Consider the following 16,278-nt stretch of genomic DNA (forward strand, 5'->3'; position numbering starts at 1 on the left):
ATGATTGCTTATTATGATTTGCCCTGGATTATTGTTTATTAGTGAACCTATGCCCTAGGTCTTTTAATAATTAATTTCTCCTTATTTTATTTCCTCCAACCTTATTCTTCGTAGTATAGACTTTATTTACAACAATATTGGTTACCTAGATAATTTAGATTATAATAACTAATTAGGAGTAGAAAGACTTGTTTCCCTGTGGATTCGACCCTACTTCCCTATCTACTTTAGTTAGAGGACTTAGGTAATTACTTTTGATTAGGGGATACGACTTTACCCTGTCAGCCGCGATTAAATGCTAGCAGATGGCGCAGTGAAGCGATTTGAGGTGATGGTGGCTGCCGCTGCAATTGGGCGTGAATCAATTTTAAGCATCATCTTTTTTAAGTCGGCAATCAAAATCAATTGTTTATAGCCCATTGTCAATCAATTAATTTTACGCTTTTTAATTGATGTAAAATTAACTCTAATCTGTATAATGTATTCATGTTACCAACAATCATTCAATTAACATACTGGAAAAACAAATTAATAGATTCAATATGTTATAAAAAAAAACGGAACTATAAAACAAAAATTGCTTTGTACCGGTTGAAAACATTAATAAATGAAGTCCCTAAACTATTTGCTTTGTCAACGTCCCTACACTATTTTATGAATGATGACTCATCAACATCCCTAAATTAATTTGATGAGTCATAGTCCCTAAACTAATGCTTAGTCAGCTTAGTCCCTAAACTTTTGGCTAGAAAACACCTTTCAAGGTGGGGGAGGGACTAAAACTCTCCAAAAAAGTTGAGAGGGACTAAAACTTACCCTTACACAATAGTTCAGGGACTGTATTTATGCTTTACTCGAAAAAACAAACCCGTATTTTGTACTCCCTCCATTTTTAAATACTTGCTCCATTTCTCCATGCTCGGAGTTTTAGGAGAAATTGGAGAAAATAATAATATATGGAGGTAGTGGGTAAGTGGAAGAATAAAAAATTGTAAAAAGCAAAAGTAGTGGAGAGGATTGGAGGAGATAGAATATGTGGTGGGTCCATTAGGTGAGAGAAATTAGTTAAATATTGAAAAACTTTCCAAATAAGGAAACGGAGCAAGTATTTAAAAACGGGCGAAATAGGAAAGTGAATCAAATATTTAAAAACGACCGAAATAGGAAAGTGAATCAAGTATTTAAAAACGGAGGGAGTATTGGAATACAAGTTACGAAGTACGAAGTATTTTTTTATGGGAATACGAAATACTAGTCTTTAATTGTTAAACATCACCAACTGTTTCAAAAAAAAAAAAAAAAACATCACCAACAAATCAACCATCATCCAGGCTCCAGCAGGCTAACACATCAACAAAGTTTCCTTTACGCCATTGAAGAAGCAATCACCCAGATCAAACCCACCTCATCCATAATCCAATTATTATCACTATTCTCTTTGACTTTAATTCGTTGAAAATTTCACAACTATAAATTAAATTTTTTTTAAAAAAGCAAATATAATGTTGAAATTACAGCAACTTAGAATTTCTTCATCTCTATTTTCTCCCAAAAAATTCTGCAATTTCTTCCCTCCCAAAAACCCATCTTCTGTAATCACCTTTACCAAAAAACCCATCTTTAATCTAAGCTCTCAAATGGGTTTTCATACGACGCCGTCTCATGCATCGAAGTATCTGTTTCGCCAGCTTTTCGAGAAGGATTCTTCCACTTACACTTACCTTCTTGCTGATGTTTCTCACCCTCAAAAACATGCTGTGGTTTGTTTCTATTTCTTGCATTTTCGCGATCTTTGTATTTTGTTGACTCTTATGTGTGTAAAGTGAGTAAATTGAAATAGATTAGTTGACTTCAATTGCGAAATTTAAGAATTTTGATGCTATCTTTATAGGGTGATTGAGTGGTATACTAGTCAAATTATGTTGTTGACATAGAATTTTGTTATTATCTGGTGATTGCGAAATCATTTTGGAACTAAGGCTTGTTTTTATTGTGAATAAAAATCTAAAACATTGTCGGCTAATTTGAGGCGAATATAAAAAATGATACAGTGGGGTTTGGTTGATTAAAAATTAATAAAAAAAGTAAAATGAGAATTTTATTTAGCTACTTTTTGGGTGAAAAAGTGAAATGAGACTTTTATTTGAAGATGAAATAAGTGCTATTAGTGAGGGTTATACTCGTGATTTTTAGCAAACATTATAATCGAATTAGTGGAGTTTGGTGGATTAATATAAAAAATTGTTATTAGAAAAAAAAAAAAAATGCAAAATGAGACTTTTATTAGGCATATGGGTGAAAATCAAATGAATGGCCTTATGATGATATTATTTATTCATTGTGGCAAGTTTATGCAAAATGTCTATTTCCTCGAGACTTGGAATCCGTAGTTGTTTCCTTACTCCTAATTCGAAATATGATTTTAGTTACAAAAGATGTGAAAGCTACTTGATATGAAGAATGGTCATGGTTCCTTTAGGGGAAAAGAAATGAAAAGTTATTGAATCTTTTGAAAAGGGATGAGTGAAAGGATATACTTGTACTGATTTTCTGTTTGGTGTTACCTTTGGATGTGTGGATTAAAACAGTATTTTGAACAGAGGATATTATGTCATTCAAATTTGGTTTAGAGTGTAAGAATAGGTTTGGTATATGTGCATAGTTCTTATTTTGTGAAATAGTCTCAAGTGTTCTGCCTTCTGCGCAAAATCCAGTTTTAAAAAGTGTCCATGCCTATGTGAGGGTAGTGGATATCCTATATACTACGTATGTTGTTTAAAGTAAATTAGGGTATACATGAACATTTTGTGCTGTAGCAAGATATAGTGTGCTGGGGTTGCACAAATGCAGTGGTTATCAATTATCATAGATGTGGAAACTTGTATATGGATTGAGAACTTGATCATACTGTATAACTTCACAATCTTTTAACTGTGAAATTTGTTTTTGCAATGTGAAGAGCCCATTTTATTTTACATGAATTTTTCAAACTTTTATATGATTAAATGAAGAGAAACAATCAGAAAAGAGTGTGACTTTCTAGTAGTGAAGTTCATACCTGTTGCAAATGTAACATTATAGCTTGTTTGGCTTGATAGTTGACACATGATTCTCCTCAAGCAAGGCCCTTTGATTTGAGATTAATTTTTTGTTTACTTGCCCACTACTTATTGATCATGAGTGTCAAACATCAACTTATTTGAAGAATTCTGATGAACGTTGGGCAAATGCATTTGAAGCTTGTTACTTGTAAGCGGCTTAGGAGTTATAATTCTCAACATTCTCATGGTGTCTAAAAATAAATTATTACTCCCTCCGTTCCTTAATACGAAGCCTCTTTTGGTTTTTGCGCAGGAATTAAGGAAGTTGTAATTTCTTTAAAACTAATGATTAAAAGTACATATATGCATGTGAGGTTAGTTAGAGATAGAGAGAAAGAAAAAGTAGTTGGGAATAATTGAATAGATAGAGATAATGTTTTGGGTAGGGATGTCAATGGGGCGGGGCGGGGCGGATGTTGGCCTTCCCATCCCCATCCCCACCTAATATTTTCATCCCCATCCCCATCCCCGCGGCGGATCCAATTTTCATCCCCATCCCCGCCCCATCGGGTACAACTCCAAAACCATCCCCGCCCCACCCCCACTTGGATATCCATCCCCACCAAAGACCCGCCTAATCCCCACCCAAGATCCACCTAATATCCGTATCTCAAATACACAATCTTACATAATTAATACGAATTATAAAATAAAGCATTCTATACACATTTTTGTGTTATAATATAAGTGTCGTACAAAGTATTATAATTAATATTGTATTTCATGTAATTATTTTATAAATAGAATAAAAGTATGTAATTTTGCTTTGAAAGATATATAGATGTGGGTATGAGGTGGGGATGGGGTGGGTACGAAGTGGGGGCGGGTGGGGCGGGTACAACTTAAAATCCACCCCCGCCCCATCACCCATGGCGGGTATGGTTTTAATCCCCATCCCCGCCCCACCACCCGCCAAACCGAGACCCATCCCCGCCCCATTGACAACCCTAGTTTTGGGAATTGATATTAAAAGTACAAAAAAGTAAAGGAAAAGATGACAACTCATTAAAAAAGGGTAATAATGTCAAAAAATACAACTTTTAAATAGAAAGAGGCATTGTATTTTGATTTACCCAAAAAGGAAATGAGGCTTTATATTAAGGGATGGAGGGAGTACATGTTACTAATTTTTTTTATGTGTTTTGCTTTTTAAGATTAGTGTTCATGTGAGGTTGTTCTCATCCCTGAAAACCTTTTTAAATATAACAATCTATAAATTTCTAATACTTCCTTAGCAAAACTCTAAATTCCTCGTACTTTACTTATTGTATTTGATCTAAAAACCTTGCAAAAATTTATAATTGCATAACCTTTGGAGAGAGTGATCTTGTAGGTCAGCAGCCATCAATATAGTTGTGTACTCTGTTTAAATATGATCTTGTAGAACTACAGTTGTCAATTTAATTCTCTTTAGGCTCATAAGATTGCTTATTCCAAAGTGGAAAGCCTTACAAGTAACTGGTTTATTTCCATCTTATTCCAGTCCATTATTATGCTTGTGTGGAAACTTCTCATTTGATCTTGTTTATTCCTCAAAAATTATATTATAACCACTTATCACTAAGTCCTTTAATATTGCTGACACAAGTTATCTTTATGCAGTTAATTGATCCAGTGGACAAGACAGTAGACAGAGATCTTTCCCTCATCCATGATCTAGGACTGAAACTTATATATGCTGTGAACACCCATGTACATGCTGATCATGTCACAGGAACTGGGCTGCTCAAGGTATATGCTCTTCATTCTTTTACCCTCTTGAATCACATGTATTAAAGGTTCATTGCTTGGGATAAAAATAAGCTCATCTTGTAATGAATTTAGAACTTGCCTTTCAATGAAAAGTCATCTTTTAAGAATTATTCATTTTAGACTGTTATTTTATCATATAAGCCGTTGTAATCTAATTATAACCATTGTGCACATTCACCCAATTGAATTCGCATACATCCCGAGTTCTACTGAATTATCGTACCAACATAGACCAAGGAAAACTGAAGGAGGCCACTCATGTAGGTACTTTAGCTTTTAAGAGGATAGAGATAGGTTAAACTTATAATTTATAATTGGGTTTCACATATTGGGAAGTGAGATCATAGATTCTAAATAAAATGTTATTAGTATAATGGAATAAAGTACGAGTGGGTATAACTTTTAAAATGAAAACGGAAAATTAGAACTTAGGAAATTGAAGGTAGTATAACATGAGATTATGCTTTATTATAAATGTTTAGCATATTAATGTTTATCATCTCTAATTTCTATGTAAATAATGAGTTAAAATTCTATAAACTAAATCTGAAGAACTATTTTGAACATTCTTGTACTAAACCTATGTTCAGTTTAACTTATTTAACAAATATTTGTTTAGTTCATGATCAAATCAGACCATATCTATTTTTTGATTTGCGTTTAGTTATTGCTTAATATCTTTAATTTCATATTTGAAACAAATATGACAATTCCATAGTTGGGAAGTACACTTTAACACAAATCTAATGACATCTCAATTGATAATTCTTTATATTAAGGATTTATGTAATGTCAAATTTAGTCAAATTTGTAATCAGATCAGGTGAACTAAACATACCCTAAATGGGTAAAGTGGATCTTGACCAATTTGTCAATTCATGTTGCGATGGTTGTGAAGAACACCATGATCAATACTGCAATTGCGACTATAACTACATTTCATTATTTTTATGATTCACTGTTTTTTGGAGACTCAATTCAAGATTCAGTTCTTTGTAATAATTTATGGGGTTCCTTTGATTTTAGTCACCAGAACTTATTCAGAAGCCTATATGTGCATACTGAGCCACCTGTACCGGAATTTATATTATTTTTTCGAAGACAACAGTTAACTAGATTGATTTTATAAGCTTTGTGATTTCTCATTTGAACCTTTAAAGATAGAACATAAATAGATGGCTAGATTTAAAATAATGGATAAAGCAAGTAGTAAACTTAGTGTGTAGTGATCAAACATCTTGGGGGTAACGTTTTATTGTATACTTCTAATGGTAGTGGGAGGGAACAATAGCAATATAGGGCTCTGCAGTCAATAATACAGCCTAAATTTAATTAAGCGACTGTTTTAAGGGTACTACAGTTTTATCTATAAGGTCGTCTTTTATATTGAGGAAATTTTGATATCATTTCTGTTTATTTGCAGAGTAAGGTTCCTGGGGTTATATCTGTCATTTCCAAAGCAAGCAATGCTAAAGCTGATCATTTGGTTGAATCTGGTGACAGAATTGTTGTTGGTGACCTCGTTCTTGAGGTTAGTGTGCATTTTATTTCAATTTTATCTCATTTCTTATGCTCAAAATTCTCTGATGTTTTTCTTTTGCCATGGGCAAAGAGTGTCTGTCACAGCTATTAATTTCACTGGAGAATGTATTTAATACTGGTGAATTGGGCAGTGGGCTGTCTTTGACAAACTAAGCTTACTGTTATCTATGCTGTAGCTATATAGGTGGATAATGAACTGTTAATCTATGTAAAGCAATACTAGGGGGAATATGAACTGTTAATCTTGCGTAGAGGGGAATGATGAGAAAGGTTCATCATTGCTCTGATATTTTGTCATAGATAAAGATCGTGCACTTTATCCTTCATCTATGTTCAAACCTATATATGAAGCTATTCTATGAAGACAGCCTGAAAACACCAAACTTGAAAGCTGATATCTTGAGACTCTTGTTTTTGTCTTTTTAGACCAGAATATTTAAAACCAAAACTTCTTATTGGATTCTTTTCCTGAACTAGTTCTCTGAAGCAACGCTCGTGACTTTAAACTTCAAGACAATGTAGGATGTCCTATAAAATTTTTCTGTACTTTAGGCTTATGTCATGATATACAAGAATTGAATACCAATGATTTAGATTATTGAAAAAAAAGAAAAGAAAAATTCTTTGTTCATTTTGATGCTTATAGTTGATTACAAGAAACAGAGTTTGTGTCACATTATAAATTATTCTGCTCTTATTTAACCCCTATCCAGCATTCCAGCATAAGCTATTTGGTTTTGCTAATAACCTAAAGGAAATTTTGACTTTTACCACCAAAAAAAATGTTTTTTTCCACCAAAACTTCTAGAACTTTTATTTTACCACCAAAAAAAAATTCTAAAAATTGTTTTTTACCACATAACGTCAAGAAAACCGTTAAATCTAACGGTTTAAAAAAAAAATTCTTCAAATTTTGTGCGCAAAACACGCTCTGCATAGGTTTAGGGGGCCATTTTGGCCCTATGGGTCCAATTTGAGGTCAAAATTGACAAAAAATGATCGGAAATGCCTCGTTTTGCATATTCACGCAAATTGAGGTATTTTTAAACACGCAAAACAAGGCATTTTCGATCATTTTTTGTCAATTCTGACTTCAAATCGGACCCATAGGGCCAAAATGCCCCCCAAAACCTTTAAAGAGGATGTGCTTGACACGAAATTCGAAGTATTTTAAAAATTCCGTTAGGTTTCTGACGACAGGTGGTAAAAAACAATTTTTAATTTTTTATTTGGTGGTAAAATAAAAGTTTTAGAAGTTTTGGTGGTAAAAAACATTTTTTTGATATTTTTTGGCGGTAAAAGTCAAAATTTCCTAAACTAAAACTTCAATTTTTAATTATGTTTTATCTTGTTTCACATTTAGTGCCTCTATATATTTAATACCTAATACAAGTATTTAGTTTCTTATGCCATATTATGTGAATGCAACAAGCACTGAAGCTGTGCGATGACAGATTGGCTTATACTTTTGTTGGTTAAGAAGCCTTATTATTTTGGTTACATGGATGTGCTGAGAATTTGAACTCATGCTTGTGAATGTGGTACATTTGTCTTAGGTTCGCCCCACTCCAGGTCATACAGTTGGCTGTGTTACATATGTCACAGGAGATGGACCTGATCAACCACAGCCAAGGATGGCATTCACAGGAGATGCTCTGCTGATACGTGGATGTGGAAGAACAGATTTTCAGGTACCCTGTGTGCATGTGAATCTTTGTGCACGTGTTTGACTGCTTTCTTTTGTATCTGCTTAAATATTAGGTGGGTGGTGCATGTAGGATTGTAGGGAAGAAGAGGAGGGGAAGGGATAGAAAAGTAGAAAGAAAATTTAGCTTGATATTCATATGGCTACTCTATGATAAACCATGCTGTAAGATCATGTTACTTAAGTGACCATCAGATTATCTTGTCTCGTTCTCCTGTATATTGCCATGCTCCTCTTTCTCAATCATTGTGAATCAGTGGTGTCTTTGTGTTCTTATGATGGTGAATAGAAATGGTTTGGATATAAAATTTGTATCTATTGAGACTTTGAATCATGTATTGTGAAGCAAGCCTTCCAGTAACAAAATTTCTTTTTTAATGGTAAATTTTACTGAGATGGTCTATTTAGAACTTTGAGTCAAATTCTCATTCTTATCAATGCAAAAGAGTAAAATGGCAACAAATAGAAATTATATAATAGCTGAAAAACTGTTCTTTAGTCCCTTGTTGTTTCATATTTCCATGCTTCCTAGGTTTCAACTTTCAGGTTAATTTGGGTTAATTCTTAATTTTGTGGTACATACACCAGCAATAGTAATTTAATTTGTGTTGTTAATCCACGTGTTAACATGAGGAGGAGAGAGAAAATAGAGTTAGGAAAGAACATGCTAACAATTGACCAATGTAGTTTGTCGGATATCTGATCAGCATACAACATTTTTTCTATACAGGGTGGCAGTTCAGCTGAGCTCTATAAGTCAGTGCATTCACAAGTAAGAACCTGTAATTTAAACCATTTTCTTTAGCTTGCATGGAAAATAAAGAGAATTTCACGTCATTCCTGGACTAGATTACTTGAAGTTGCACTTAGCTTATTGTTTTTATTTCATGGATTCAGATATTTAGTTTGCCAGAGGGGACATTGGTTTATCCTGCTCATGATTACAAGGGTTTTACGGTAGGAGACATTGTTGAGCTTTCATAGTTTCATATTAATCTTTTGTGAAAACCCTCAGAAACTTTGCAGCTTTATAAGTGTTTCCAATAGCTAATAGTTTATTTGACATTAATCAGGTAAGCACTGTGGGAGAAGAGAAGCAGTATAACCCTCGCTTGACAAAAGACGAGGTGACATAGCTGAACTCATTTATTTTGTTTTGTCTTCAGTATTCTGCTTCATTGTCTGTAAATCTAATTGTTATTTATGAGGATGCTCTATTAGAGATTGAATAAACTTGCAGCATGAAATTTCTTGTTTTTTATTTTTCTGTATGTTCACGAAGTCATTTCTTCCACTAGTTAATGCTAAATGCTTCTCTGGAAAGCAAAATTTCAATATATGTCTACCGGGATACTCCGTATATAAACATTTCTCTATGTTTTTTTATTAGAAAATCTATGGCCTCAATCTCAGGGAGTTTTTTAATTGGATCGCCATCCTCTCTTATAAGCTACATTAAGGTTCTGGTTGTTACGTTGTTACTACACCGCCGCATGTGTTGCCTACTGCTATTTTTGTATGAGATTTGTGTGCTTTTGTTATGCTAAATAATTAGTTTCTGGATCATTTTGCAGGAAACATTCAAAAGCATAATGGAAAGTAAGTACATATTCCTCACATCACATCTTTTCTATTGTTTATTTTCTCATGACGCTTGCTATATATTGACAGTGATCTTCCTAACTAATCATTACAGACTTAAACCTGGCATATCCAAAGATGATAGATGTAGCAGTTCCAGCAAATATGGTTTGTGGCTTGCAAGATCCAGTTCCAACTACATACTGATTTCCCTAAATGAATCAGTGCGAATTGAAGTACTTTCTCATCTTTAAATCCATCAACAAAAATGTGGAATCTCCTCAGCATATGGAGTAATAAATAATTAAATATCCGTGTTCGAGTAGAGAAAACATGTATATATTAAATATTTTTATTGCAGCCAAGTTCAGCGGAAGAACAATAAGAACAATGTTCTCCGTCTCCAAATTGCATGTATGTTTGCAGTCGTGCAAGTTTGTAAATATGAACAATAGTAACTACATAAAAATATTAACTTTTTATAAAAAATATTGACGACTAAAGATATTAATGGATGAAATTGTGCATCACAAGCGTGAAAAAGTAGAAAAATTGCACTACAAAAAAAAAATTGAAATGTTGCAATTACATAAAAATCGTGGAGATAACTACTTTGCACAAATCTGTCAAATCTTCTAATATGAAATTAAAATAGAAAATTTCCAAATTGATTAAAAGAAAAATTAAAAAGAATAATCCCACCTTTCGCCCATCTGCTCAAAATAATTTCATCTTTTCGAATTCCATAAATAATCCCACCTTGTAACCCCTTCTACCCAAAATTAACCTTTTTACCTTCAACCTATAAAACACGTTAATTTCCCCCCCCCCCCTCTATTCCCTCTTCTCTCACCTCACCCCTTCTATAGCTGCATCCATGTCAATCAACATAACCACCTCCACACCACCATCTGACCTTCACCCACACCACCACCACCCAAACAACTTCACCACAGCAACAAAAAATCAATCTCGATTCCTACCCGCAACCCACAACCGTGCAGCCACCATTCCTCACCTCGTAACAACCAACCACCCTCCTCCACCCTCGTTGGACTAGCAGCCCGCCGCCGGTGCAGTCAAACCTTGCCACCCACCAGCTCGTAAACAACCCACAAAGCCTATGCCTCTCCACCGTATAACACCCACTACCTCAACCACCGCCAACAATCACCAAAACCGACAGCGCACCAGCAGCATCGCGCCACCAATCAGACAAACATCAATCCCGATAGCCTCCAATTTGAACAAAAATAGCGCCAGAACTTGCAACATAACCCACAAATCAACCTAAATCAAGGGTGGAGGTGGTTTTTGTGGGTTGGAGGCTTTTTCTCTGTCGATCCCAGACGTCGGCTGACTTCCATTTCCTTCCAATTCAAGTGTGGCTCCGGGTTCAGGGTCAGGTGGGGGTTTCGAGTTGTGATGGTGATGATGGTGGTAAGGGGCGGCGGTAGGGGTTGTGATGGTGGTGGACTGGTGGTGATAAAGGGGTGGTGGCAGGGGTTGTGATTGTGGCAATGAAAGGGGTGGAGAATTTTTTTAAAATTGTTTTGTTTTTTTTTTAAATTATTTAAAATTAGGACCAATTAGAAGGTGACAAGTGTCAAGTCACCTTCTAAAACAAGTTACTAATTTTATAAACTGGTAAAAGGTTCATTTTGGAAAGATGGGGTTACAAGGTGAGATTAATTATGGAATTCGAAAAGGTGGGATTATTTTGAGCAGATGGGCAAAATGCAGGATTATTCTTTTCAAATTTTCTTAAATTAAAAGAAAATTTGTCAAACATAAGTCAACCTTTGTCTGGTTAATTCAAAATAAGTCAACCTTTTAATTAACTAAAAATAAGTTGGCCTTTATAGAGTATCTTCTCAAAATGAGTCATGACCCGTTGAATTTTTGGAAAATCGTTTATTCAGTAAATTATGCCACATGTCATTATGTGATTGATCCTTTTTAAATAAAAAATTAATTAAAATTTAATCTTGGTTAGTTGTTATTTTTTATAGTAAATTTTTTTTTCAATTAACAAACATATAAATCAAAGAAAAAAACTAAAAAATCCCAGCTCTAGCCACTGCCAGCCCCCTCCCCACCATCTCCCCTGCCACAGGCCATCGGTCGGAGACCACCCCCTCCCATGGCACCAATGACTCCAGCCTCTCCCATTTCCCCACTCATGACATCATTAATCCCTCCCTTTCCCGCTTCCTCACATCCCCATCCCGATACCCAACTCTCTTTCTCATCTTCGCTATGTAGTTTGCCGAAAGAAGGTTCAATAGTATCATGCACAACTCACCTCACGATTCTTGTCTTACTTTTGAGGTCAAAACCCTAGATATAAGAATTAGAAGTTGAATAGATAATTTGAGGAAAGGAGAAATTGGGGGTTTAGTCACGAAAGAGTTTGCGAATTTGCATTTTGCAAGTAGAATAGTGGAATACTAATCGTCAAAGTTGCTACGATTAATTAACTAGGGATCGGATTCCTAGCGAGAGAGAGAGGTTGATGTCGGGGTGGAGATGTGGGAAAGAGGTAAAGGGGAAAGGGAGGGATTGGGGTTGTTGGCGCCAAGGAAGGGGGTGGTCTTGAGTCTTGACTGGTCGCTGGTGGCAGGGGAGCTGGTGGGGAAGGGGGCTGGCAGTGGGTGGAGGGAAGGGCCGAGTGGCTGCCTGGTTGAGATTTTAATTTTTAATTTTTTTTGAAGTCTTGAATTTGTTTGATAATGTAAATTAAAATTAATACTACCTCCGTTTCTTTTTAGTTGACACGTATTTCTTTTTAGGAAGTTTTTTTTTAGTTGACACGTTTTCTTTTAGGGTAACTTTTTTACCTTTCATTTACAAGCTACCCCACTTGCTTTTTCATTCTCTCTCACTCTCTCTCCTCTCCTTAATATATGTGCCTAAATCAAACGCGTCAACTAAATAGAAACGGAGGAAGTATATAATAAAGGAAAAATTGATTCTAATGATCTTAACTTTTTTCGGTTTGCTGTTAATAATCCCACCTTTTTTCGGTTTGCTATTAATAATCCCCTCATTTGCACTTGTTTGAGCCTTTTCAAAGCATTTTATCTTCGTTTTTGTGATGCTTTGCCTTTTCTTGTGTCCCCCCCTTATTTATTTCTTTATCTCTTTCCTCCACTATTTTGCTTATTTTGTGTTTGAGTGTTTGATCAGGTTGAATGGAAAGCTTGCATTACCTTCCCTGAGGCTTTGCTTATACTTCGGAATGCTTGGGAAGAGGTGAAGAGTTGAGCATGAAGTGATTGAGGAGAACCAGATCAGACTAAAGGAGCGGCCGCTCACCCTTGTAGGAGCGCCCGTTCTCATTCATAGGAACGACCGCTCACCCCTATAGGGGGCGCCCCCTCCAATCAGGGTGAGCGCCCGCTTCCCTGGGTTCGATGATTTTTTCTTAACCCTCTAGAGCGGTCGCTCCCCCTTAATTGAGCGGCCGCTCTATTGGGTATCCCTTGCATTTTTATTTCTTTTTCTAGACTTAATTTAGAGGAATGAGGGTGGTATAAATACCCTTAATGATGTAATGAGATAATTTATTCAGTTTTAACCCTAATCTAGTGAGAGAAACCTAGTATTTTAGAGAGATAAAGTAGCTTATTCTTCAAGTTTCTTCATTGTACTACCTCCGGTCCAATTTACTCGCAAAAAAGAAGTATTATTTGTGAGACATAAAATATTCCTTTGTTGCGAGTAAATTGGACCGGAGGTAGTATTAAAGATTTGGTCAAGGTTATTTCAATCTAAGGCTAGAATTTCAAGTTTCCATCTTTAATCAAGTTTCTCTTTAGCAATCTCTAATCCTTACTTTTAGTTTGATTTATTTGCTTTGATATTGTTTATTTTCACCTATCTCTTTATTTGAACTTGTTGGATTTGTTTTTCTTTGTTTTCAATCATGTTTAGTTTTGTGCTTATTGAATCCTTATTTGGTTTTGTTATGATGGTTGGTTTCTCTTCCCCAGGCTAAGTTTTTAGCTAGGGGAAGGGGGTTAAGAACATGTATTAATATTTATTGATGATGATTTGATTGAGCTTATGCCATAAATTGATGAATGTATGGTTTTTGATAAATTGAGATTATTAGTAGCACATTATTTGATGTTCCCTAATTTAGATGCATGAGAGTGATTTGAATTAGATTAAGATCACCTTTACTTTAATGATTGCATGAAAATGAATTGTTTAAGTAGAGTTTTATGTATGTATTATGCACTCTTAATCTCTTACATTGATTAGTGTCTAATTAGATGCATGAAAGTGATCTCAATTAGGCCAAGACTTAATTCATTGATTTACACAGACAATTGCATGAAAGTGAGTTGTTTAAGTATAATTTAGCATTCTATGGCATGTTCTTCATGATAATCAGTGTTGTCCATCTATGTTTGATCGTGTTTGACACCCCCGTACCCTAGTGTTGTTTATATTTGGTTTAATACTTTTTATCTTTCTTTCTTTATTGTTTTAGTGTCCTTAATCAAAGAAACCAACAAAAATATTCTCTCATTTAATCTTGCTTTAGTGAATTTGGTGTTTAACTAGTGTGCTTCCTTTTGGGTTCGGCCCTTACTTTCCACTAACTAGTTTAGTGAAGGTCTAGGTTTATTAATAATTAATTTGGTTAGGGTTAGTAGTCCCAACGACCTACTTTACCGTGATAAAATTTTGGCGCCGTTGCCGGGGAAGCGGCTTGTTTGGCATTTATTTTTGCTATTGTTAGAGTCATTTTATTTTATTTTCTTTTTGTTTTGCTTATTTTATCTTAATTGTCATTGCTAATTGTTTGCTTAGCTTTGGTGGATGTTTAGGAGATCTCAAGGTCCACCCACACATAACATTGACTACGAGATCGACCGACCTTTGAGACAAGTCTGTAAGATTTATCAAGAAAAAGGAAGAGGTCTTGGTGCTATTGTTGATAGTGGGAGTGACTCTTGCTCTTCAAGTGCACAAAGTGAGGGAATTATGAGAGAATAGGATGAAGTTTTGTTTCGTGAGTTTTGAAATCCGGAGGATTATGAGCTCACGGGATGGATTTCGCTTCCCGTCATGGAAACCAAATTTACCATTCATCCCCAATACACAAGGATGGTACAAGGGGAACAATTTTTGGGTTCTTCAATTGAAGATCCCATTAAGCACCTTGATATATTCCTTGAGCTATGTGCCATGATTCAAACCAATCAAGTTTTTCAAGAGTATATCCGAATGCATCTATTTCGACAATCTCTTTGGGTATAGTTAAGAAGTGGCTCAAACAAGTGAGGCCAAATTCTCTCACAATATGGAGAGATATAGCCAAGGCATTCTTGAAAAGGTTCATTTTAGAGGAAAAGACCGCCGAGATGAGGAGGAAGATTACATCATTTGAACAAGAAACGGATGAGAGTCTTAGTGAAGCTTGGGAAATGTTCAAGGATTGGTACAAGCATGTCCTCATCATGAATACAATCAAAGCTTGCTCATGCGATTCTTCTATGATGGATTGGACACTATGACTAGAGCTAATTTGGATGCGGGGGCGGGTGGACAATTGATTATGATCCCCCAAAACCAAGTCAAAGCAACAATCGAAGAAGTAGCGAAGAACTACTCTTGGGGTGGTAGAAGGAGGAATGCACCGAAGAAAGGTGGGATGTATGAGTTAGAGAAGGTTGATCAATTGCAACATCAAATTGAGCTTTTGACCTAGGGGCTTGCAAAGTTGAACACAAGAGTTTATAGCGGGGTAAGCTCTTCTCAAGTCAATTCTTTCTCATGTTAAAATTGTGGTGGTACAAACCACGATACATCTTATCGTGGAGGCTTGAGCCCTGAACATGTTGCGGCTTATAACACAAGGCAAGATGGATATAGGGGAAGTGACAGTGGTGTATCTTGGAGAAAACCACCACCCGGATTTGCACCATAACCTTAACAATGGGGGCAACAAGCTCAACCATCATACAATTCCAATCCACAATATCAAAACCCACATCCACCTCAAAACCAAAACCCAAGGGTAAGTACCCAAGAAACAACCAATACAACACCAAAACCAATACAATAACCAAAATCAAGGGTCTAAGGAGTCAAGATCAAGCATCTCAATCCGAGTCCACACAAACCGAAATTCTTCAACAACTTCAAGACATGAATTAACAAATGCAAGAGGTCAAAGCTCATAACAAGATGGTTGATTCACAATTAGCCTAATTGGTCGAGGGAGTACCTTTCAACTCATCTTCTACTTTACCTAGGCAAAACAACTCAACCCCTCTCACAACATAAAACCCGATTCTTGCAAGGTAATCACATTGCGATCGGGCACATCCTATGAAAGGCCTAAAGAAGGAGATAGTGAGGGAAATAAGGGAGAAGAGGAAGGTGTGAGGGTGGAGAAGAAAGTTGAAGAAGACAAGGTTGTTGGGAAAGAAGAGAATGTGGAGAAGAAGAAGCCTAATGAGGAGAAAACAACTTCAATTCCTAGTGAGACTAGGAATCTAGATGAGCCGGTTCCTTTTTCCGGGAGGCTTGCGGAGAAAAGTTGAATGATTAATTTGTAAAATTCCTTAGTGTAATGAA

The 16,278-nt window shown here is 35.6% G+C and overlaps 1 protein-coding gene and 1 non-coding gene across 2 annotated transcripts; one reads left to right on the forward strand and one right to left on the reverse strand.

Moving 5' to 3' along the window:
• Positions 1-1,316: 1,316 nt before the first annotated feature.
• Positions 1,317-10,201, forward strand: LOC145627037 (persulfide dioxygenase ETHE1 homolog, mitochondrial-like). Its single transcript, XM_081679443.1, has 9 exons — positions 1,317-1,760; positions 4,704-4,832; positions 6,277-6,384; positions 7,952-8,086; positions 8,831-8,872; positions 8,998-9,057; positions 9,174-9,227; positions 9,675-9,699; positions 9,797-10,201. Exons 1-9 carry the CDS (start codon positions 1,503-1,505, stop codon positions 9,886-9,888), a joined length of 903 nt encoding a protein of 300 aa, XP_081535569.1. The 5' UTR covers positions 1,317-1,502; the 3' UTR covers positions 9,889-10,201.
• Positions 10,202-15,057: 4,856 nt separating this feature from the next.
• On the reverse strand, positions 15,058-15,161 carry LOC145629561 (small nucleolar RNA R71). Its single transcript, XR_014111726.1, has one exon. It is a non-coding gene; the product is annotated as a small nucleolar RNA R71 (small nucleolar RNA).
• Between the last annotated feature and the right edge of the window lie 1,117 nt (positions 15,162-16,278).

The sequence above is a fragment of the Chenopodium album genome, chromosome 4 (assembly GCF_948465745.1).
Source record: "Chenopodium album chromosome 4, dcCheAlbu1.1, whole genome shotgun sequence".
Taxonomy (NCBI): domain Eukaryota; kingdom Viridiplantae; phylum Streptophyta; class Magnoliopsida; order Caryophyllales; family Amaranthaceae; genus Chenopodium; species Chenopodium album.

What these genes read in the sequence shown, in the direction of transcription:
- LOC145627037 (XM_081679443.1), top strand. Translation starts at nt 1,503, where the DNA reads ATGTTGAAATTACAGCAACTTAGAATTTCTTCATCTCTATTTTCTCCC. An exon ending in TTGGTGACCTCGTTCTTGAG is followed by an intron (nt 6,385 to 7,951) that starts GTTAGTGTGCAT and finishes CATTTGTCTTAG; the next exon opens with GTTCGCCCCACTCCAGGTCA. An exon ending in CTCGCTTGACAAAAGACGAG is followed by an intron (nt 9,228 to 9,674) that starts GTGACATAGCTG and finishes ATCATTTTGCAG; the next exon opens with GAAACATTCAAAAGCATAAT.